This window comes from Hydra vulgaris, chromosome 01, assembly GCF_038396675.1.
Source record: "Hydra vulgaris chromosome 01, alternate assembly HydraT2T_AEP".
NCBI lineage: Eukaryota > Metazoa > Cnidaria > Hydrozoa > Anthoathecata > Hydridae > Hydra > Hydra vulgaris.
In genome coordinates, this window is record NC_088920.1 from 51,212,765 (window position 1) to 51,237,708 (window position 24,944).

A 24,944-nucleotide genomic window follows, 5' to 3' on the forward strand; every position below is an offset into this window, starting at 1 on the left:
CTGCATTTATATATGTATGCGTGTATATATATATATATATATATATATATATATATATATATATATATATATATATATATATATATATATATATATACCCACACACACATATATATGTGAACAATGAATATAAATGGAAATAGCATTGTATTCATCTTTGAACATATAAACTGATAGATACGCCTTCCTCTAAGTTAATATTCACAAAACTTTGAAGCCAACATCTTTAAGCGCATGACGCTGCATTTGGGCATTCAACAATTTATAATAACACTTTAGGGTGAAAATAGCTTAATGTGTTTTTTTAAAATTTTAATATTTGTTATGTATATTATTTTATTTAAATTTTGATTTTCAAATAGAATATAGGTATATAGAGATCATGATTTTATCTTGTTCTGGATATAATTGCACTCAAAGATATGCTAAAAGGGTTTCTTTTCATGTGTAAGTAGCTACAAATCATTCTTTGCTAAGATCCTACCTTATATTTCAAATATAAATAGCATATTATTTTAATATGCCTATTTTTGTTGGTAGTTTTGCGAAAGATTTGGAATTGGGGAGAAAATGGATACAAGTTATGCAGAGGGATGGTTTTACTCCAAGTAAACTGTCTAAACTTTGTGGTAAACATTTCACTGGTATGAAGAAAGTCTTTGAAGTTCACAAAAGAAACTAAAAAAAAAAAAAGAAGATTTCTTCTATATTTAATTTCCCAAAACTTTTATGAAAAAGTACTTATCCTAGAAAATTATGAAAAAACAGACAAAGTATTATTTCAAATAAAACCATCCAATGATTCAATACAGTAAGTCTAATGTAAATACTTTACAATGGCATACTTTACAATGACATACTTTACAATGGCATACTTTACAATGGCATACTTTACAATGGCATACTTTACAATGGCATACTTTACAATGGCATACTTTACAATGGCATACTTTACAATGGCATACTTCACAATGGCATACTTCACAATGGCATACTTCACAATGGCATACTTCACAATGGCATACTTCACAATGGCATACTTCACAATGGCATACTTCACAATGGCATACTTCACAATGGCATACTTCACAATGGCATACTTCACAATGGCATACTTCACAATGGCATACTTCACAATTACTTTTACAATGGCATATATTGATGTAAACGTTTGAGTTTACTTTTTGTGACATTTAACATCTTTATATTTTTAAAAACACTGTTGAAAAGTGTAAAATTAATCCTAACACCAATGGTAAACAATATATTGGTGTATTTGATGAAAATGACATTGTAACACCAGAAAATAGTAAAAAGTTTTAAAAATTAAATTGAAGTAATCTTGCTGCTAAACAAAAGACAATTAAAATGCTTCAGTAAATCCAACTATTCTTTAATAAAAAGACTTACATTCATTCCTTTATCAATTCAAATCAAAAAGTATGAATCATATGATAAATCAAAATCATGAACCATACTATGATTTCTGAAGCAGTATCAACTACACTAATGGTATGATATATATTTTTATTAAGAGTAGTTGTTAAACATATTTGTGACTTTTTCATTTTATTTTCTATTTAATTATTTTAAATATTTGTTACTTATTTAAGTTATACCTTTGGGATTATTTTGTTTTAGTCAACCTACTGTTGAAATATGGTTTTAATTTAGTAAGTTTTTATGATTAAAAATTTACGACATTAATCATAAGATAACAGTTAGGGAAAAATTTAGTTTATCACAATTACAGTAGAAATACCGATGAGTTAATTATTGTATTTGTCGTAACAGTAATAATTGTTGTATTGATTGTAATGCTTTTGTGATAATTTGTGTGTGTGTTTGGGTTGTGTATCATTTACATAAAACCTATTTGGCTTTTTACTATGTTATCCTCTATTTCTTGATACCTCAATCAATGATGCCCAATTTTACTTGATTGGGTTTTCAAGTATAAACATGATGTTGTAACTAAAAATATATTTATTTATTTAATCTATTTAATTTTAGGGAGCTATGTCTGAGTTTACAAAACAGTTATTTTGTCGTGTTTTACAAGAAAAGTTAAAAAGCATTACCCACCAGAATTACGAAGCTTTGCTTTAACATTAAATTTTTATTCTGCTAAAGCATATAGTTATGTTAGGAAAACATTTAATAATGCAATTCTTTATCCATGAACTATACAAAAATGGTATGAAAGTGTTAACTGTTCCCCTGGATTTTGTAAAGAAGCTTTAGCTACTCTTCATAGCAAAGTAAAAGAGGCTCAGAAAATTGGTCAACGTGATGTGTGTTCATTGATGTTAGATGAAATGGCCATTTGAAAAAAAAAAAAATGGACAGGCCATAAACTGTCTGGTTATATTGATTTTGGTGCTGATATTAATAATGATAGTTTACCCAAAACAAAAGAAGCTTTAGTTTTATGGTAAACTGTGTAAATGGATGTTGGAAACTTCCTGTTGTGTATTTTTTAATTGATGGTTTAGGTGGTTGTGAAAAAGCTAATATTGTTAAGCGTTGTCAGCAGTTTATTTATGAAAGTGGTGCAGAAATTATAAAATTTTTATTATTACTGACTCGATCAACAATTTACAACATAATAAACGAATACAAAGTGTATTAACAAAGCAAATTTTATTTTCGAATCAATAAAAAGTTATTGTGCATATTAATGTAATGGATAATCAAAAACACATAAAATTGTATTAACTGTTACGTTTTCTATTCTAAGAAATCTGAGAATGCATTAAAATAATAATTGATACAAATAATAAATTTAGTAATATTTAAAAAAAAAAAAATAATAATAATAAGGTTTACCACAAAATTTTACATTTAACGAAAAGTTTTTTATTCTTAAAGCTTTATCTTGTTTGTATCGCGTTTTATTTTGCCCAAACGTGACGTCACGCGCTAAAAGTGTAGAACAGAAATTGTAAAGCTATTTACACAACTACTTAAAGTAATTTATAAGGTATACAAGTAAATTTTTTTCTGGCTGCAGTTTGGCATTAAGAAGAAGTTAAAACTGATCCAAAACAACTGTTTACGTTTCATAAATAAATTATTTAATAAAAATAAAGTTTACAATTTTTTTTTTTTTTAAAAAAAAAAAGAAAAAGATTTTTTGAAAAGCAATTTCTTTGTACCTGAACACCTGTTACAAAATTAATAGCATGTGTTGATATAGTGATAGTTGATCATAAGATTTTACATTTTAAAATGTTAATTTTAAAAACATAAAACCATAAAAAAAAAAAAACTAACAGAAACCAATTACATAGAAATATCAGAAACCAACAAGTGCTTAACTAATTATTAGAATGTCAGAAATCAACAACTAATAAGTTATCAGAAACATAAGAAATCTATAATCAAAAGCAATTACTTTAACTTTTGTAAAAAATTAATCAGCAAAGAAATTAATTAAAAAAATAAGATAAAAATATAATCAACAAAACAAAAACATATGACTTACTATTCAATAATAGTTAACCATTAAATTTAATTTAGGGCTTATATTAAATTTAATATTCAACTTACAAAATATTTTCCAAAATTATTTTGTTTTCTAATAATAGTAATTTTTTACTTATCATAACTAAAAAAATCTCAAAAGAATATATTTAATAACTTTTTTTTTTTAATTAACAATTTCAGGCAACGTAGAATATTAACATTTTTTCTAAAAAATTTTTAAATATGAAAATTTACCAAGTCTAAAGCTGAGCCACCTCCTAAGTACTCCATGATTATCCATAGTTTGGTACCCTAAAAAATACCAAGACAATTATAAAAGTAAATTAAATAACTCAAAGAGATATTACTAAGATATCAATAGTATTAGTAATGGTATAACAATGATCAAGCCACTACTTGTTGTCAATGCAAAGTACCATTATATGCAAAAGAACTAAAAATACCTGTGTGATTATAGTCAGAGCTCAATTTCATTTTTAATATAGTTCCAGACAAAATGTTCAATTAAAACTTGTTTGTGTCAGACAGTGTCTGATCAAATTTTTAAAATATAATTTTTATGATTTTATAGATTGATTTTAATTTCTCTGGGGAAGGAGGGGTGGGGTAGTACCAATGCCCAAATTTTTTTCCTAGAATAGCCCCTGTATATATATAGATATGTTCCCATTATGGATTTTTTTTACTTTTTTTATACTATTTTTATCATATTAATATATTTTTATAAATTTTTATTTTATTTCTATCTTTATTTATACATATTTAAGTTTATTATTTTATTATATAAATGTTTTTTATATTTATTTTTGTTATTTCTATTTATTTATTATATATTATACTTCATTTTTATTTTCAGTTATTTACAAAAACGATTAATTACAGTAATATTACCATATTTAAACCCAGCCATAACCCTAATCCTAAGCCTGACCTTGATGCTGACCCAAACCGAACCCTCAGTCGATGTAGTAGCACTCTTTTGCAAGTCAGACTATCTGATAGTTGATGTATGTACTTTTCGCTCTCTATAAAAGTTGCTTACGGTTTACTGTTATTTTATTACAAAAAACAATGCTAACGGGGACAAAAAATAAACGGGTACACAAAAATGTCTCTAATAATGCTAATGTCACCATAAGTATTTATGTAAAATCTTATTTTTTTTGTAAAATCTGTCCCTATAAGTGATACTATACGTGTGTGTCTATATATATATGTATATATATATATATATATATATATATATATATATATATATATATATATATATATATATATAAAGAATTAAATTCCTGTTGGCAAAATGTCTGATATCCGATCATTGAGCCCTTGATCATTGAGCCATCAATCCTTGATCATTGTGCCATCAATATCCTTGATCATTGAGCCATCAAATTGAGCCCTGATAGTGTTTTCAGGACAATTTAAAGTTTCAAGCAAGACATGACACGGGGCAAGATTTTGTGAAACTTAACAAAATCAACAAAGCCAATTTTTATAAAACTGCCTGTTTAATTTCACTCCGTTTATAAACTGCATGACATACAATATAAACAGATTTATTGCACAGCTTGCAATGATATTTGTCTAATTGAAACATGATGACAATTTTTTTTTACTACATATTTTATGTCTGGTGAAATATTAGATTGAAATTTCTATACTTAAACTTTTATTAAAAGTAAAAATGTAGTTAGTATGAAGCTCTTGTTTATGCTTTATACTTAAATAAAACATATTACATTATTAACACAATATCATATTATGAAAAATTTTTACTACTTCTTAGCCATAAATTATTATGTTGTTATCTCCTATGCCATACATTATGATGAAGCCACAATTGGGTTTTGAAAAAGTTAAAGCTATGTATAAAACATTGTAGAGTAAATTAATTATATTAACTATTAAAAACAATCAATTGAAAAGCTATCAATTAAAAATTATGACAACAGTTCTGAGCAATCAATCAGCAGATGTCAGACAGCAGTTTTAATAACAACTTTTATAATACTTAAAGTTTTTTATGCATTAAAAAATTTGACTTTCAATGTTTCGTAGGTGATTCACTTTGTAAACAAACGCTTGGGACATTTTTAACTAATATGAACTATTTTGATTAATATGAAAACATCACAGTTAAAAAAGAATTTATTTATTTCAAATAAAATTTCTAGAAGTTACTTGTCTATGTTTGTTGATTAAATTAAATTGTTTAGCATATTAATATCAAACTTTTCCATTAATATGTATAAAAAACATAACATAAATTTGTCCCTACGCCACTTTTTACCATTTTTATAATTTGTCACTCTACTTTACTCCTATGTCACTTTTTACCATTTGAGGCATTTATTAACTTATTTTTTCTTCGATTTTTTATTTTTATTTTCTACTATTGATTACTAGAGATAGAAATTGAAGCTAATGAAAGAATAAGAAAAAAAATGTACTAGGGTCAAACAATTAAAAAATGGATTTTAACATTTTCAAATTGTGGTAAGGAAATCCATGAACTTACCATATATAAACAACAACCATTCAAATAACTAACAATCTTTATTTTTACCTTTAAATACGAGCCAAAATATTTTGTAACAAACTCGCTATCGCATTGGGACAAAACTGTTATTTCTTGTTGAATATCTTCAATTTCATCCTCTGCTTCTTCTAAATCAATGATCTTTGCTGCTACAATACTACTTGTATTCAAATCAATACTAAATATAAAATATTAAAAGACCAAAGATTATAATTTACCTTTAAGTTAAAATTTTTTTAAAGAAATAACAAAATAATGGGAGAGGTAAGGGGAGGTAATAAATAAATATAGTTATAACAAGTAAATAAAACACATTTTTGAAGTCAACCTTTTCAAAGCTTTCTTCAATAAATTTGTAACTGCTTTTTCACAATCATACATTATATTACTCAATCAAAAAGACATTTATTACAATTTAACATTTTTTAATTTTATTTGCTAAACAATTCATACATATGTACATTTGTTATATTATATATTTACAATTTATTGCAGTTCATTAATGTATATTATTGTTTAGTTTAACAACTGGATGTAATTTAAAATAACTACGCTTTTTTTATTACAACTGAGTTGATTTATAATACAATTAAAATTTTTATTATATATATATACACACACACACACACATATATATATATATACAGGGCCGTCACATAGAGGTCTCTCATGGGTGAGGGGTGGTGTCATATGTGTTTCTTGCCAACTAGAGACACAAAAAAAAAAGTCCTCAATATTTGAGTTTTGCCAACTATACTTCAAAACTTGCAAACTCAAACGCTAAATGTACATATGTGCCAACTGAAATGCAATTTTAACAGCATATATTATAACAACTATACATTTTTTTTTGGGGAGAGAGAGGGGGTCACCCCTACACCCAGTTCAGGATGTTCAGGATGGCCCTGTATATATACACACATACACATATATATAACATACATATAATATTATATATTATAATTATATAATTTATATATAAAAGTTTATAAGCTTTTTTTGGTTTTCTAGAAAAATAAAAAATAAAAAATAAAACATAAATCATTGTGTCACACAATGATTTATTAGAGATATTATCTAAACATGCATTCATAGTTTTATTTTAATTGAAGGAGAAGAACAATTAGTAAAATAGAGTGGATATTCAAATAATATTTAAAACTTAAGGAACTTAAACAACTGTATAAAAATGTACTGTATAAAAAGTTTAGAATTATGAAAAACGTTACTAATGGTCCGTAAAAGTGCGTGTTAATTTTAAAATTAACCAATAAAAATTTTTTATTGGTTGATTTTAAAACTAACGGGCGTTTTTATTAACTATTAGTAACATTTTTCACAATACTAAACTTTTTATATAGTACATTTTTATAAAATTATTTAAGTGTATTTGTAAAAGTTCCTGAAGTTTTAAATACTATTTGAATATCAACTTTATTTTTTATCGATGCTTTTCTACTATAATTAAAGTTTTGAATTATGTTTGAACAAAGAATGAACTTTAAAAGTTATAAGTTCTTTATAAAAGTAATAACACTATTATTGTATTATTACTTATTATATTATAGTTTTAATACTTTTATAATGCAGTTAGTGACTAGAGTGTTATTACTTTTGTACTTGCAAGTTTATTGTTTTGTTTTGTTTTGCATAACTTTTTCGCTAACAAACTTATAATAATTTGCTTCTTGAACACAAAGTACACAGCTTTTTAAAAACTAAATTTTTGAAGACCAGATATTTTTCCAGATTTTGCAAATCGCGATTGCTTAATTCAACCCTTGATATATATGTAAATTATTGTATTACATTAGAGATATTATCTAAACATGCATTCACAGGCTTAGACAGGAATGGTGTGCCATCGCACGCTGTAACTGAATACGCTTATAATATTTTTTCTTTACAATTTGACCACGGTGGTTTTGATGTTTTAACAATTTAAATACTATTAAAAAATTTGTTACTTTATAAATAACTTTTACTCGTTGATCTTTTCTTATGTTTTTATTTCATGCTTCGCTTTAAATAAAATAAAAAAGTAATTATAGCGATTGTTTAAAATAAACTTATTTTGTGTAAATTAACAAATGCTATATTTCAATTTTTTTATATAAGCAGTTTTATGATAAATTTAAATATAACAATTTGTTTGAAACTATTTTTCCATGTCTTTATAAAAATCATTAGAAGTACTTTGTACTTCTAATGATTAAACAATCATTAGAAGTAATTTGTAAAAGTATTTTGCGTAAATTTAATAAAACGTTTCAAAAGATAAATTAAGTAATTTATTATGAACGCAATTAAAAATATAACGCAAATAATAATATAAATATTTTTTGCTTTAAGTTTGAGGTTTATTTTAGTTCTTATATATTTTCTTTTTTGTAAGGAATTGTTTTTATTTTTCATTATTATTTATTTTAATTTTTTTCTTAGTTTAAGTTTAGCTAGCCTTTCTTTTTCTAGATTTAGATAATTATATTTATAGATAACACAAATTAGAGTGTAATACCAACAGCAGTGCGTATGAATGATTAGAAACAATAATAATTGTTTGATTTCTAATCAATCCTAATTAGTAATTTACTTATTTTCACAAATTAGTAGTTATATGAAAAGATGACTTTTTTAGTTTTGAAATTTTTTCTTAACAAAAAAATTTTTAACAAAAGTTTTTCCATTATCATTAATTTTTTAGATTGATTATAGAATGAACAAAGATTAGAAATGATTAATTAATTTATGCAAACTTTTTATTAAAAATTTTGTTTTAACGGTTAAAAAAAAACAAAAAAATTAAATTACAAATGTTAAAAAAAAAAAAAATTGCTGATATTTTTTTTAATCGTTGAAACAATTGAATAGTTGCCTCCTAATTAAAAAAAAACAAACAACTTAATTGTGAGAAAGCAAAATTGCAACTATATTGTGAGAAAGCAAAATTGCAACTATATTGTGAGAAAGCAAAATTGCAACTAAATTGTGAGAAAGCAAAATTGCAACTAAATTGTGAGAAAGCAAAATTACAACTAAATTGTGAGAAAGCAAAATTGCAACTATATTGTGAGAAAGCAAAATTGCAACTATATTGTGAGAAAGCAAGATAATGTTGTAAGAGGATAATGTTGTGTGTGCTAAGAGGATAATGTTGTGTGTGCTTTATAAATTGTGAGAAAGCAAATATAGGATGATAATGTTGTATAATGAATGTTTTAGAAACAAATAGTATAAATTATTTTAAATAAGGAAATTTTTTTTTCAAACATTTAAAACTTTATAATTTTTTTTTAACAATTTTGTTAAATTTAAAGATATTTTATAAACATAAATGATTTTTTACTATAAATGGTTTCAAATTAAATTTAATTACAATGCCGTACTTTAAAATACACAACTGATGTAAATTAATTAGTTACATTTAAATTTATTTTAATTTCTTATTTTGTTAGCTTTACTTTCTTTGTTTTTGAAACTTTAGTATAATAAACTTGCAAACGACTGTGACCAAGTTGTCTAAAATAAAACACTCATGCATGGATTTTTTTATATCCCCAGTTCTCAAGAAATAAATGACTATATCTCTCTCATGAATTCAAAAAAAAACTTGACCCGATAGCATTCCTTCGAAAATAATGATTTTAGCATCTCAAGGATCTTGGAAAAAGCTTTTCAATTAATTTAAAGATATAGTTAATCTTTAAATTAATTGAAAAGCTTTTCAACACAAGCATTGTATACAAAAAATTTTTTTAAATCTATCAAATAGCTTATAGTCTGCAATTTGGATTCCGAAAGTAATATTCTAATAACCAAACACTCATAGCTATAACTGAAACTATACATGAGACTTTAGACCAAAAACAGTTTGCTGGTGAAGTGTTTGTTGATTTGTAAAAAGAATTTGATACTGTCAACCATGAAATTATATTATCAAAACTATATCATTATAGTGTAAATGGAATGGCTCTAAATTGGTTTAAGTCATACCTAAACCACTGTCCACAAAGTGTTACTATTGGTAATATCTCATCCACTACTAAGTACACGTCTATAGGTATTCCTCAGGGTTCAACTATGGGTCCCTCTTCTTTTTCTTATCTACATAAATGATTTAAACACATGTGCTAAATATTCAAAAGTGTATCATTTTGCTGATGACACCAACCTCCTGATAATAGATACATCTTAAAAAAGGCTAATTAAATAATTATGACCTGGCAACACTGGTTCAATGGTTGCAATCAAACAAAATATCTTTAAACTCAACAAATTAAATCCATATCAAACAAGTTGAGCAAATGGAATACATACCATGAATATTTGGCATGCTATTTTTAATTCCCGTCTACACTATGGTTCTCAGGTATGGGGACAAAGTTCATCTATTTATAAAAAAAAAACCCTTATAAATCTTCACAATAAATCATTAAGAATAATTCACTTTTAACCTAACAGTTTTAGTTCTGAAATACTATATAATCGTTCTAAAATTTAAAGCTTGACGAACTTATCTACTTATCAAACTGATGCCTTGTTTTAAAGCATTCAGCTGCCATCAATTTTTGTATGCGTTACATACGCCTAGAGCAATTTCCATTAAGCAACTATTTGTCTTTTTTAACTTTTAAATTATTCTATTAGCGATAAGATTAAAGAAGTCATTAACTTTATTAAAAACCACATTAACTTTTGAATGACGATTATGTAAAAAAGTTTGTTACAAAAGTTTGAATGACAATGTTAGCTTAAAGCGCTATTTACTAATGAAAAAAACTCAAATAAAATTAAAAACTACGAAAACTTAATCACTATCAAGCTAATTATTTTATCAAAATATTTAGTAGTAGAAAACAAAATTGTTTATAGTTTATCGTTTAGTTTATAGTCAATTTTTTTTTATACAAACAGAGCATTAAAAAAAAAAAAAAACCATAAAAGAAATATATTTAATAAAAACTTTTATTTATCATTATGCAAGCACAAGAATATTAATACAACTTTTGATTGCAATAAAAAAAATTTTCTCAAGTTTCTTTATAATATTAAGTAATTTATAATTAATTCTTTTTGTTGTAACAATCAATTTTTTCGCTTGAAAAATGCTAATACTTTAAGGGATCGTCTATAAATTACGTAATGGGAAGTTAAACTTATAGACAAAAGACAAAGGATTAAAAGTTTTTCCTCAACAAATGGTGTTTGGAAAAAAAATCTTTGCTCTTAACAAAATCGCTAATAAAATAATAAACTTTTAAAAATAGATAAACAAATGTAATTTTTTTATTTGTTACTGGCTGATTTTTTAAAAATAAAAAATCATTTTTAGTTGCAAATTTTTAAAAATGATTATTTACAATAGTAACCCGGCCCCAGCTATATTTTATCAAACCCGGCCCCAGTCAAATATCAACCCCGGTCGTTTACTATGTGGTAATTAATATTATTGCAATAATTTAAAAAAGTTAATGAAAAAATAGTAAAAAGCTTCTGCAAATTACTTCTGATTGTTAAATAAATTAACAAATTTTATTTAAATTGTTGTTTATTTAAAAAGTAAAAAAAAATTTTTTTTTTTTTCATTTTTTTATTTTAAACATTTTTGCTTCCAACAAGGCTGCAAGCAACCACTAATTAGAGTTGGAAGTTACTGGAAGAGAAAAGATGAAGATTGTAGAGCAAGATAACGATTGACAGATGACTAAAAGGATTGGAAACTATATGAATCAGGATAGCAAGATGAAGGAAGAGAATTCCAAAGAACTGATGTTTGAGGGAAAAAACTAAATGAATAAGAGTTTTTAGAGCACTTAGGAACAGTCACAGAAAAAAGAGGAGACTTAATTGAATGACAAGCAACACGAGAATGAATTTTAGTAGATGGCACAAGAGACGCTAGGTCTTGAGCAGTGCCTATTATAGTATTTGTAGAAAAGTGAAAGAGAAGCAACATTACGAAGATGTATTAATGGTTGGAGTTTGGCTGCAAGAGCAGGTCCAACTATGTTTACAATGTGTTTTTGCACCTTGTCTAAAAGAGAAAGGGCATCATTAGAAGATCCGCCCCAGATATGGCGACAGGATTCCATTCAAGGATGGATTTGAGATTTATAGAGATAAAGAATAGAATCTGGAGTAAAAAAGCGTCGAGCATGATAATAAGAGGCAACCTTAGCAGATGCTAATTTTGCAATCAATTTGATATATGGTTTCCAAGAAAGATTGGAAGTAAGAGTTAATCCTAGAAACTGAAGAGTGGATGACTCATCTAGTACATTAGCATTCATAAATATAGGAAGATCTAAATTATTGCGATAACAATTGGCTGAAAAAAACTGAGTTTTATCTGTATTGAAGTTCACCAGCCACTGTGAGCCTCATGCTGTAACAAAAGTGAGACCCTTTTCAAGTTCAAATCCCTCCAATCAATCTAAGAGTGTTGGCTTCTTATCACGACGAGAATAAATGGTAGTATCATAGCAAACAATCCACCTTAGATGTGAGAATATCTGGAAAGTCATTAATGTAAATTAAAAAAGTATAGAGCCAAGGAATAAACCTTGAGGAACCCCTGAAGTTACAGGATATGAAGAAAAGTGCTGTCTGTTGAGGACAACTTTAATACTACGATTGGAAAGGAAGGACTCAATAATCTTAAAGATGTTACCAGATACACCGTAAGAAGAAAGTTTAGAAGATCAGCATGCCAAACTTTATCAAAAGCTTTAGAAATGGCAAGAGCAATGGCCTTAACCTCTCCACCTTTATCTAATGCACAATAAAACCTATCGGTTATTACTGTTAACAAATCAGCTGTAGAACGAGAAAATCGAAATCCATGTTGATGATCAGAAAGTAAGTTATTAGATTCAAGATGAGAGATTAAGTGTTTGTTAATTACAGATTCAAAAACCTTGCTTATGATAGGAAGAAGACTAATTGGATGGTAGTTAGCTGAATCAGATCGCTCTCCAGAATTTTTGAAAACAGGGATAACGGATGCCGCTTTTCAGCAGGCTGGAAAACAAGACTCTGATAAGCACTTGTTGAATAGTTTTGAAAGTATAGATGACAGCTCTGGAGAACACTTCTGCAAGACTATAACAGGTAAGTTGTCTGGGCCACAAGCTGAGAAGAGTCTAAGCAGGAAATCGCTTTAGATACAGAAGCTGGAGTGATACGAATGTCATGCAATGGATCAACCTGTTTGACAGCTATATCAGGTAGAATGCAAATAGTGGAATCAAGAGTTGATATTGAAAAAAAGTTCATAGCAAACAATTCAGTTTTGTCTTTAGGTGAGGTGACAAAGTCTGAACTATACAAGAGAGGTGGAATAACAGATTTGTCCTTATTATTGATACTGTTAAAGGTTCTTCAGAAGTCACGAGAGCCTAATTTTTGTGATGAAATACGAGATTATATGGCCTGAGAATAGCGGGCTTTGGCGTTAGACAAAACCTTTTTACAATGGTTTCTAGCAGTAATAAACAAACGCCTGTTTTCTGGAGAACTGTTTTGCTGATAGATATGGAAGTAACGGTTTCGATTGGCAATCGCAGCAGCACAATGTGAGGAAAACCATGAAGGAGAGTGAGGCTTGACCTGGAATTGTCGAGGGGGAATAAAAGATTCTATGCCAGCCTGAATCCTTGAAGTTATGTAAGAAACACATTTGTCAACAGGACGATGAAAGATTTCTACCCAAGGGCCACCACAAAGAAAATCACAGAAAGAGTCCCCGTCAGCTTTAAGGTAGTTGTAAGAGGTACGATGATAAAGGGATTTAGATGATGAAGAATAATGAGATAATAGTTTTAGAGAGATCAAACTGTGATCAGAAGCACCTAAGGGTGAATGTGGAGAAACTGAGCACTGAGAAATAACATCAAAAAGAGTGCAGTCTTTAGATGAAGAAGAATGATATAGAACAAAGAGAAAGGCAATAAAGTGAAGTGGTGCTAACAATAGCACATAAAAGAATAGTCTGTGAATTTGAACCTAGTTTCCCGACAAATAGGTGAATTCTTACAAATGTAAATGCCCAGGCCAAGCATGTGACTATTGGAGCCTTTACAAACTAAAGGAAGATAACCATCAACACTAAGATAACGAGATAAGACAGCTGAACTCAAATTAGTCTCACAAAGAGCAAATAGGTCTGGTGAACTTTGCAAGAGATAAGACTCAATACTAGGGCAACCAATACCAGACCAAAAATGGAAAACTGGTTTTTCGGCATTAGGTTAAGTGAAAACCGAAATACCGGTATTAATACCGGTATTTACAATTACTAAAAAAAAAATTAAGTAAAACTCAAAGCAACAATTAAACGGTTCCAAAACTTTATTTTTTAATTTAAAATAATATATATAATTAATTAATTTGAAACAAAAAACATAAAAAAGTTATTTATTATTAAAATAGGCCCGCAAAAAACATAAATTATTTAAAGTTTCATCATTTAAAGATGATTGAATTTTTGCACATAACATTCCCGATAAAGAGAAAGCCCGTTCAGCTTCTACGCTCGTTGGGGAAATAGTTAAAATATAATTGTAGACCAACATCAAGTTGGTACCACATGTACCGTCTTCCTCAAATATAGAAAGTTCTTTTCGTACCATTTTAGTCAAATCATTAATATTTCGCTTTTGGTTTTGTTTTTGGTACTGTTTTCATTTTCATCTCATTATTTATGGCGATGTCTAGCTGCTCCTTTAATGTCAAGCTCAAAGGTTCGTCTTCGCACATTATGGTATATTTATCATCATCTGTTTCTGTAGGGAATGCTGTAGTTTCAGTTTGTACGGATGAGAGCCGTTGGATAAGATGCACAATTAAATTTACCAAAGCAGTTTTAGTTAGGCGATCAAATATGATATCTGAACCAAAATTATTTTGGGCTTGATCTCCTTTATGAAGATATTGTATGAGATAAGATAAATTTGTGTGTCTTCCTTTTATTCTTTTAATTAAGGAGGTCTTCATATTGTTACTTAATGGTCCTACGCCAAAATTTTGCAGCATAAATGCCAGGGTAGCATTAGCTGATAGTAGATTAGCGTCTCTCCGACATAAAGCCTCTACAGCCAATTTCACTGGTAGCAACATAGAAACTGTTGATAATATTAATTCTAATTCAGATTCCATAAAATTAATACTCGAGTTTAAGTCAATCAGGGCTTTTTGAATAGAATTTTTTAGTTTATAAAAACGCTCTAGCATAAAAAGTATGCTGTTCCAATTGGTCTTATTATCTAATATTAATAACAGGTTATTACCTTGTTCAGTTTTTACATAAACTTAAAGGGTTTCATTTTTTGTTGGTGATCGTCTGAACAGCTTTACAACTTTTCTAACTTTGCTTATCAATGGAGCCAAATTATTTGCAAGTTCATTTGAATTTGGTGAGCTCTGAAAAATCTTAAGTCCGTCTAAATGGTCTTCATTATATTCATCAGAAATCTCACCAGCACTATCTTCATCAGATTCAAAATAATCATCTGTCGATTCCACAACTGTTATTTTATACAAGATGTCAACCACAGCCAAATGGATTCCATGGGTTAGACAAAGTTGTTGGTCAATGGACATTAATCTGCCTACTTTCTTCATAACCGAAGCACCATCTGTGGTAATACATACAATATCGCGATCAATTTTTAAGTTGTGTTCTTTGAGTATGTTTTCAAATAACTTAACACACATTTCTGCTTGGAAATGTCCATTAACTCTTGCTAAACCCAAATTCCAAAATCTATTTCGAGAATGAACATTAATGTTCAAATAACATCTATTTTTTACCGAAGTCCACTCGTCAAACGTAAGACTAAATCGATTATATTGACGTTGAAGTTCAGATAATTCTTCTATAATTGAATTTCGAATTTTAGTAGCATATTTCATAACTATTTAGCGAATAGATTCAGATGATTTTGGCACATCAAAACCTCGAGCTACCAGCGATTTTCTTAGCTCATTAGATGTTATAAAAACTATGAAGGGCAAACCATCGGTGGCCGCCATTTTAGCTAAAACATTTGGCAGTGTATCTTCATCTTTGTTTTTCGTATGAAAAGTTGTAGTTTTATTTCTGGGCCTAATGAGTTGCAAATCAGGCGTAGTCGAAACACCAGCAGTAGATGGCAAAGTTGAAACTTCAACTTGATAACGTTTCAATAAATTTATTTGGTGAGAAGTCCTTAAATATGTATGGAGTCCACTAGTCGAGCCACCACAGGTCTTTATTTCTCTAGCACATTTTTTACATTTTGCTGCAGCTCCAGACTTTTCGCGCAAAAAGTAATTCCACACAGAGTTTTTGTTCTGAAGTCCTTTTTTAAAATCTTCAAATACTTTTGGTTTATCAGCCATGGCAGCACGTTTTTGGTTACTATAATTTGCGAAATATGAAAAATAATATTGAAATACAAAATAAATAAATATTAAAAATTTATAAAAATGAAGATAAAGATATGAACTTATATGAATTTAATATAATTATATGAATTACATATTGAATTATATGAACTTTTCATATAATTATATTTTATTTCGTTAAATGTGTTATATTTTAAACTGACTGCGAATAATAAACAAAAATAATATAAACTACACACATATATACACATCATTTCACAATCGCAATTCTCAAGCAGTCTTAAAAAGCGTGCTTATACAAGCCTATAAGTCATTACTTCCAAAATCGTTTTCTGTTTTGAGAAGTCGTTATTTTAAGCATGTGTAAACCAGCGATTACGAAATATCAAATATCAGACTAGATTTAAAACATGAAAAAAAATATAACATCTCTATATAATATGAATAACTAAACATAACTAAATCTGTAATAGAGATGTAGTTATGTCTTTATATTATATAGAAATGTTTTTAGGTTTTTTTATCTTGCCTATGAATGCGTGTGTGTTAAATATTTATTCTTTTTAAATTTATTCTTTGTCTTTATTTGTTGTTGTTATATTTGCAAATATATATAAAACAAATAAAATGAAGCACAACACAACAAAGTTACAAAAAACAAAGTGAAAAACTTTTTTGTTATCCCTTTTTATAATCAAAGTTTTTTTCTGTGATATTTTCATGCTTATAACTCTCTAAAAATGTCTGTGTCAAAACACCCACAAAGTCTAATGGAACAGCTTGTGTACGATGAAAAAAATAATTGAATCAATACTGGTATATACCGTTATTGAGAACTCGGTATCGGTAATAGAAAAATGGCCGGTAAACCGGGATACGGTTTTCGGTATACCGGTATTGGATGCCCTACTCAACAGAAGAAAAGTTACTTCGAAGACCACGAATATTAGTGAATGATAGGTTTAGAGAACTTGGTGATGACGATGGTGTTTTGTGTTTTATAGTTTTTGGTACTTTATTCATTTTTAAATTTGTTAAAGTACTTGACTCAAAACAAAGATAGATACTTTTTCAGCTGTTGATGGAATCAGCCTCTCTGACAGCTACTACAGAGTTTGGGAAACCTGACTAACAGCCAGCCTCATAAACCATAAAACTGAGTTTTAGAGCTGTACCCTCACCTCATTAGGAGATAATAGAATGAGTTACCTAGTCATAAAAACAGAGACACAAGCAAAATCCATTCATTGAGTCAAGAAGATCTAGCATTCAACATCCTAAACTGGAAACAATGTACTATAAATACATCTGTGCTAGCCTAATAGATGATTAATGAAATAAAAAAAAATGCAATATTTTTAAATTGTATAAATTTTTTTTTTCAAAAAGTTGTAAAAAAAAAAAAAATGTTTTTATAATAACATAGTCTTTAAGTTAAAAAAAAAGTTTTTAAACAATTCTTTGAATAGAAACAAAAAAAAATAATAATAAATCAATTAAATCATTGCAACAGGAAGATTTTAATTAAACCATTGCCTTGGAAAATTTTAATTAAACTTATAATTTAAAGTATTTAAAAAAGTAACCTTATGAAAGATTTTTAGAAAGACATGGAAAAATAGTTTCAAATGTTTAAATTTATCATAAAAAATACATGCCTACTAAAAAAAATTTACACATTCAATTTACACAAAATGTGTTTATTTTTAACGATCATCATAATTAATTTTATTAAAATAATTATAAATTATTTTATTTAAAGTCTTTGCGTAAAATAAAAACATTTGAAAAGATCGTTAATAGTTATTCATAACATAATGATTTTTTTATATTGCATTAAAATTGGTAAAACATTAAAACAGCCGTGGTCAAATTGCAAAGAAAAAAAATTATTAGCGTGGTCAGTTATAGAGTGTGATCCCATGTAAAAAGTTTTATCCTCAATAAAAAAAATCAATGAACTATCATTTATGCAATCACCTCTTTTTAGTTATTCTCTAAATGTAAATTTTTTTATAAAATATAAGTATAAATAAAAAAAATCGTAATACGCATAAATAAAAGTTAAAATAACTATAAATAAAACAAATAAAAATAACTTCTCAGGTCATTAAGGTTAACAGCATATAAGACCAGTTCGACCTGTGTACTCTTTACATGTATTCTTTTTGTAAAGTGTTTTAAAGAAAAAAAGATTTTTTTATATCTAAAGATCCACATAAAATTTTAAAAAAGATAATTTAATTTTTATGCATAAAGATTGCAATTAAAACATTTTTATAAAGGCACAAACTGTGTCAGATAATAATTTATCTAAAAATGACATTAGAAAACACATTTGATCTGGATTTTCAGTAAAATAATAAACTAAATTGCTTGGTATGATATATTATAAAACACACACACAAAAATCGCCTACTTGACAGTATTGGTTGAAAAATACGGTACACATTTGAACCATTTTAAAGTATTGCATAATTTTTGAACTTATTGATTAATAAAGTCAAGAGTACTCAAGCAAGGTTGTAGTGAGTGATACTCAAACCTTAAAAGTACTTATTTAAACATAGCAGAGGAATTTATGAACTCGAAATTATTTGTTCTTTATTTTTATTGCTAACTATATTTTTAAATAATTTAAATAGAGCTAAAATGTTTTTTTACTTTTTGATTTCATTAATCAATAAGGACATTAAATCAAGAAAAACCTATGTTAAACCTTTAACAAAGCTTGCTACAGCAATGAATGTCATTATGCTTAACAAATAAAAGGATAAAACAATTTTAGAAAATTTTGAAAACAAATTATTATAACTGCTATAAAAAAAACCCAACAAAATACCAAAAAAAGTGCTTTTAAAAGGGGGCTTTCTTAAAATTTTATAATCTGCTTCACAATATTTTACCATAAAATTGTCCATAACAAATGCCTAAATAAGAAATAAATTTTTACCTATTAATTATAAAATAACTTGTCTTTTTTTGAAAATTTCCAAAATTTCCTGAGTTTAAAATTTTCCAGAAACTTTCATCCCTAGTTTTTGTCAACAAAACCTTTTATATTTCTAACGCCTCTTTTTCTTTCCATAGTTTGAGTATCCTTGTATTACCTCAATGTCTCCTACTGAAGATTTAGTGACTTACGATAATTTTGCAATTTTCGAATGTGAATAGGTTGGATTTTGAAGGAAAATTTCCTACACCTTTCTCTGATTATTCAATTATTTACTTATTTTAGACTAATAAACTGAAAGTCTTAGTAAAACATCATACAATTAAAAATATGTATAAAAAAAAACGTCATTACCGACAACTTATATAGTAAAATTGTTTAGAGTTTTGCCATAACCTAAATGGCCTAACGTGTAGATAAACTCATCATTTCGTACTTAATATGCGAACAGCACAACGCTTTCTAAAAAGGATTATAAACTTGAAAATAAAAAAATCACAATTAAATTGTCAAGTTTTTATATATTACATAGAATCTAATTTTAGCTTATTTTAGCAAAAATAAAAAACTTTTTTTAGATCTGCGATTTCCTTGATTTTTGTTTTTCATCAATACAGGTCTTCATATAGTTCTGATACAGGTATTAGATCTATATAAAGATACAGTTATAAGAATTTACGTACAGCATTGCAAAATTTAACCTGTAAAATTAAATGGCAACCTATTAAATGTGCTTTTTAGAAGCATTATTCATGAGAATTGCAATTATGAGACATGGTTGCAAATAAATCAAAAAACAAACTGTTGAAAACAAACAATACTACACTGAGTTTGTAAATTGCTGGCTTATAGTTTTATTCAAATATTAAATATACTTATTATTTACTTTGATATTATGACTATACTTAAAAAAACTATGTTTCTGATGAACCTTTTTTCTTAAGTAACTTCATGGTAAACATTAAAAAAGCTTTAAATTGATAACCATTCACTCTAAATTATTACAAATTCTTGCTATAAAAACACAACAACAACAACAAAAATTTTATAAAAATTTAATCTCACGCTTTAAAAACTTCGCCAAATGATCCTTTTCCAATCTTTTCTTGCAAAGTATAACGATTTTCTGGATCTAATCCGTCTTTCGATGGCTAAATTATATATAAATTTTTAACTTGTGAATTTAAATTAAACTTACACACACAGGAAAAATTATAAATCTATAACTGTCTTTTTTTTTTTTTAGAAAAAAAAAGTTTATATCACATTTTGAGCAATTAAATCATAATTTATCATTTCTTTAAAATAATATTAGAAAATGGATATAATATTAACAACTATTTAAATGGTTGTCATAGAAAAGTGTAAAAATTGTAGTCATGATTAAATCTAAACTTTACTAGATAAAAACTAATAAAAAAAGTAGAGGATTTAGTAAAAATACTTGAAAATAAAATATTAAACTTCAACATTTTTCTAGAGTAGTAAACATATGTTAAATGTTAACTTTGACTGTTTCCCAAAATTTTTAGAAATCTATATCTACAAGCATTCACAGGAGATGCATGCGGTTTTTCATCTCATTTGTCCACACATAAGTTTAGATAACTTGGTCACAGCCCTTTACAAGTTTTATTATGTAAAGCATTGCGGAAAAAACTGAGTTTTAAAAACAAAGAAAGCAAAACTAACAAAATAAATAAGAAAAAAAGATTAATTTAAATAGAAAAAAAAAAATTAATAATTTAAATAATTTGTGTACTGTTTTTATTTTCATTTCTTTATAGTGGTTGTTACTTTCAGCAACAAAATTGGATAAAGCAAAGCAACAAAATTGGATAAAGCAAAGCAACAAAATTGGATAAAGCAAAGCAAAAAAAGAAAAAGTTTTAAGTCAACATTGAAAATACTAAATTTCCTTTAATTTATAAAATATTTTCTTACAATTTTAATGTAACAAGTATATTTTGTCCCTATATGAATACATCTATGTAATTCATGTGTATATGTTTATATATACACTCATATACTAGTTTGGTCATGTATGCATATATAGGTATCTACATCATAGGCTTTATTATTACATCACTTTTTTAATTATATAATTATATTTATTTGCTCATCAGTATACACATGTTTAGCTAACATAGATAAGGTTTTTACTTCATCCATGGAATGTCCGTAGTTCGAATCCCACCACAATTCAATTTTTCATAGTTTTTCTTTAATGTTCCACTACTCATATACTTGCTTTGTAACCATTTATCTTTAATTTTTTGTATATAAAAAATCTTTCTGTTGTATATTTTTGAATGATACACATCTCAGATTTCTTATACCATTAAGCCTCACAGTATATTTTCTAAGTAAAGCGCACACACATATATACATAGTTTTTAGCTACAAGTGTGCCATGCCACCTTCACATTTTGCACATAACCTTAATTGTTTCATATTACCTTTCTATTCCTGTATGTCTTTTATTCCCAATCTTATAGAGCTTTGTAATTTTGAATACCGGTTGCTTTTAACCATTTGGCTAGTTCTACCTGCCCCCTCATATTTGGTCTACTATGTTATTGGTGAAATATATGTAAAAAACTATCAATAATAAATCTTTGCTTGAATTTTGTGCTTTTATACTGGACATCAGTCCAACACCATTTAATAGTTTTTAGCCAACTCTTACTCTAATATAATCTTTACTCCTTCTTCCCTGAGGCTCTTACAGTTGTGTGTGTTCCACTAACGTGTTATTATTTTCTAATGATCTAAATTGGTCTTGAAAGTTAGAAAATATTAACTCACTTATAGAAATAAAACTCAAAATTTCCACCCACCTGTTTATTAATACCCCCTCCCTATATTAGACCATGATTCCTTTTAGTATTAGCATGTTAGAATGATTCCTTTTGGTGGGTAACATGATTACAGAGACAGATATTACTAAAATTGATATTCAAATTATGTTTATCCACTTGGCCAAAACATTAGGTCAGTTATAGATGATGTCTGTTGGGTACCATTATCAAATGTAATTATAGTAACCAATGTCAACAACAAGACCAGGGTAAATATATAACATTGAAGTGAATGCTAATATTACTATAGCCAATAAATTTTAATTTGTAGAGTAAAAATCTTTTAGATTTTTATATCATTTTTGTTTGAGTTTCTAATATGTTTATTTCAAGCGCATTGTTTGTCTTCTAGTTTATTTGTCTTAGTTTGATAAATATGAAAATGTTTTATAAATAATAAATGTAAGTAGATTTAACAATGTTTTTTATTTGCGTTTTAGGAAAGACCACAATTCTTTGTGATAAATTTAACAAAATTATTCAAAACAACATCTGAAGAAAGAAATTGAGCTATACATCTGGACTTTGTATAAGTCAATTCAAATTCAAAGTCACTCCCTGTAAATTTTTTTGAAATTTATGATCAAATTTTAAGAAACTACCAAAAAACAGAAATAGCAAGTCAACCTTAAGGATCATTTTGATGAGATTGAAACTGTTTTAGCTGCATGACTGTCAATTTACTCTCTCGTGTATATAATACATGCTGGGATGGGAATAAAAAGACGGATAAGAAATTTTCTCCAACTCTAATAAAGGGAAGGAGTGGGTATTAATAAACAAGTGGGTGGAAATTTTGATTTTTGATTCTTTAAGTAAGTTTTTATTTTATAATTTTTAAGACCAGATTAGGTCATTAGAAAATAATAACTGAAAATTGTTTTTTTAATTTTGAGATTGACAGTTTCTTTGTTCATAACAAGTAAAATTTAATAAAAGAGGGAACAAGAAAAAAATAGGAAAAGATGGGGAAATTTTCTGAAAATTAATAAACTCCCACCTCTATGTATTAAATACCTAAGAGTATCATATTTTTTTCCCTTTGATTTTTTATAATTCCTGTTTTATAAATAATAAATTTAAATTAATTTGATCATGTTTTTTTTTCTGTTTCAAAAAAGACCACTGTCTAAATCTTTTTAACAACTCTAATAAACTATTCAAGACAACAACCAAAAAAAAATTGAGCAACATCAGCGTTTTTGTAAATAAACTTGCTCCAGTAAAATTGTGATATAGGTTCCAATTTAGGGTGTTTTAATCATTTTTAAATGACAAAAAAAATTTATAACACCTGAAACTCTTCATGCTTTCCTGATTCATAACTTTATTTATTCTTTTTTTTTCCTCCAACTTCTTCGCTTTCAATAAGGCTGCAAGCAACCACTGTTAGAGTTGGAAGTTACTGGAAGAGAAAAGATAAAGTTTGTAGAGCTAAATAACGATTGGAGAACAACTTAAAAGATTGTAAATTATATGAATCAGGAAAGCAATATGAAGGAAGAGAATTCCAAAGAACTGATGTTTGAAGCACTTAGAAAGAGTAACAGATAAAGAATGAGACTTAATTTAATAATGAGTAACACGAGAATGAACTTTAATAGATGGCACAAGAGATGCTAGCTCTTTAGAGCAGTACTTATCATAGTATTTGTAGAAAAGAGAAAGAAAAGCAACAATATGATGATGTTATAATGGTTGGAGTTTGGCTGCAAGAGAAGGTCCAACTATGTTTACAATGTGTTTTTGCACCTTGCCTAAAAGAGAAAGGGCATCATAAGAAGATCTGCCCCAAATATGGCAACAGTATTCCATTTAAGAACAGGTTTAAGATTTATAGAGATAAAGAATAGAATCTGGAGTAAAAAAGCGTCAAGCATGATAAAAAGATGCAATCTTAGCAGATGCTAATTTTGCAACTGATTTGATATACGGCTTTCAAGAAAGATAGTAAATCCTAGAAGATAAATGGTAGATGACTCATTGAGTACATTACCATTCATAAATATAGGAAGATCTAAATTATTGCAATAACAATTGGCTAAAACTAATTGGGTTTTATCTGATTTAAAGTTCACCAGCCACTGTGAGCCCCAATATGTAGCAGAAGTGAGATCCTTTTCAAGCTCAAACACCCCCTCCAAGCAATCTGAGAGTGTTGGCTTCTTATCATGATATGAATAAATGGTAGAACCACCAGCGAACAATGCCACTTTATATGTGAAAATATCTGGAAGATTGTTAATATAAATTAAAAAGAGTATAGGGCCAAGGAATAAACCTTAAGGAACCCCTGAAGTTACAGGATATGAAAAAAAAGTGCTGTCCATCGAGGACAACTTTTATACTACGATTGGAAAGGAAGGACTCAATAATGTAAAAGATGCTACCAGATATACCATAAGAAGAAAGCTTATGGAGAAGACCAGTATGCCAAACTTTATCAAAAGCTTTAGATATGTCAAGACCAATAGCCTTAACCTCTCCACCTCTATCTAATACACAATAAAACTTATCGGTTATTACTGTTAGCAAATCAGCTGTAGAACAATAAGATCAAAATCCATATCGATGATCAGAAAGTAAGTTATTAGATTCAAGATAAGAGATTAAGTGTTTGTTAATTGAGAATTTAAAAACCTTGCTTATGATAGGAAGAAGACTAATGGGACGGTAGTTAGATGAATCAGATTGCTCTCCAGAATTTTTGAAA

General features: G+C 27.4%; 1 protein-coding gene across 1 annotated transcript in view; it reads right to left on the reverse strand.

Annotated features, from left to right (window-relative positions):
* The window catches only part of LOC100207400 (serine/threonine-protein kinase 25), a 42,669-nt gene that overhangs the window by 8,249 nt on the left and 9,476 nt on the right, over window positions 1-24,944 (reverse strand). Inside the window, exons 2-4 of the mRNA XM_065788525.1 lie at window positions 20,436-20,521; window positions 6,059-6,209; window positions 3,724-3,780 (exon numbers count right to left, since the gene is read on the reverse strand). Of these exons, the coding sequence (XP_065644597.1) occupies window positions 3,724-3,780; window positions 6,059-6,209; window positions 20,436-20,521 (294 nt within the window). The remainder of the gene's footprint in view (window positions 1-3,723; window positions 3,781-6,058; window positions 6,210-20,435; window positions 20,522-24,944) is intronic.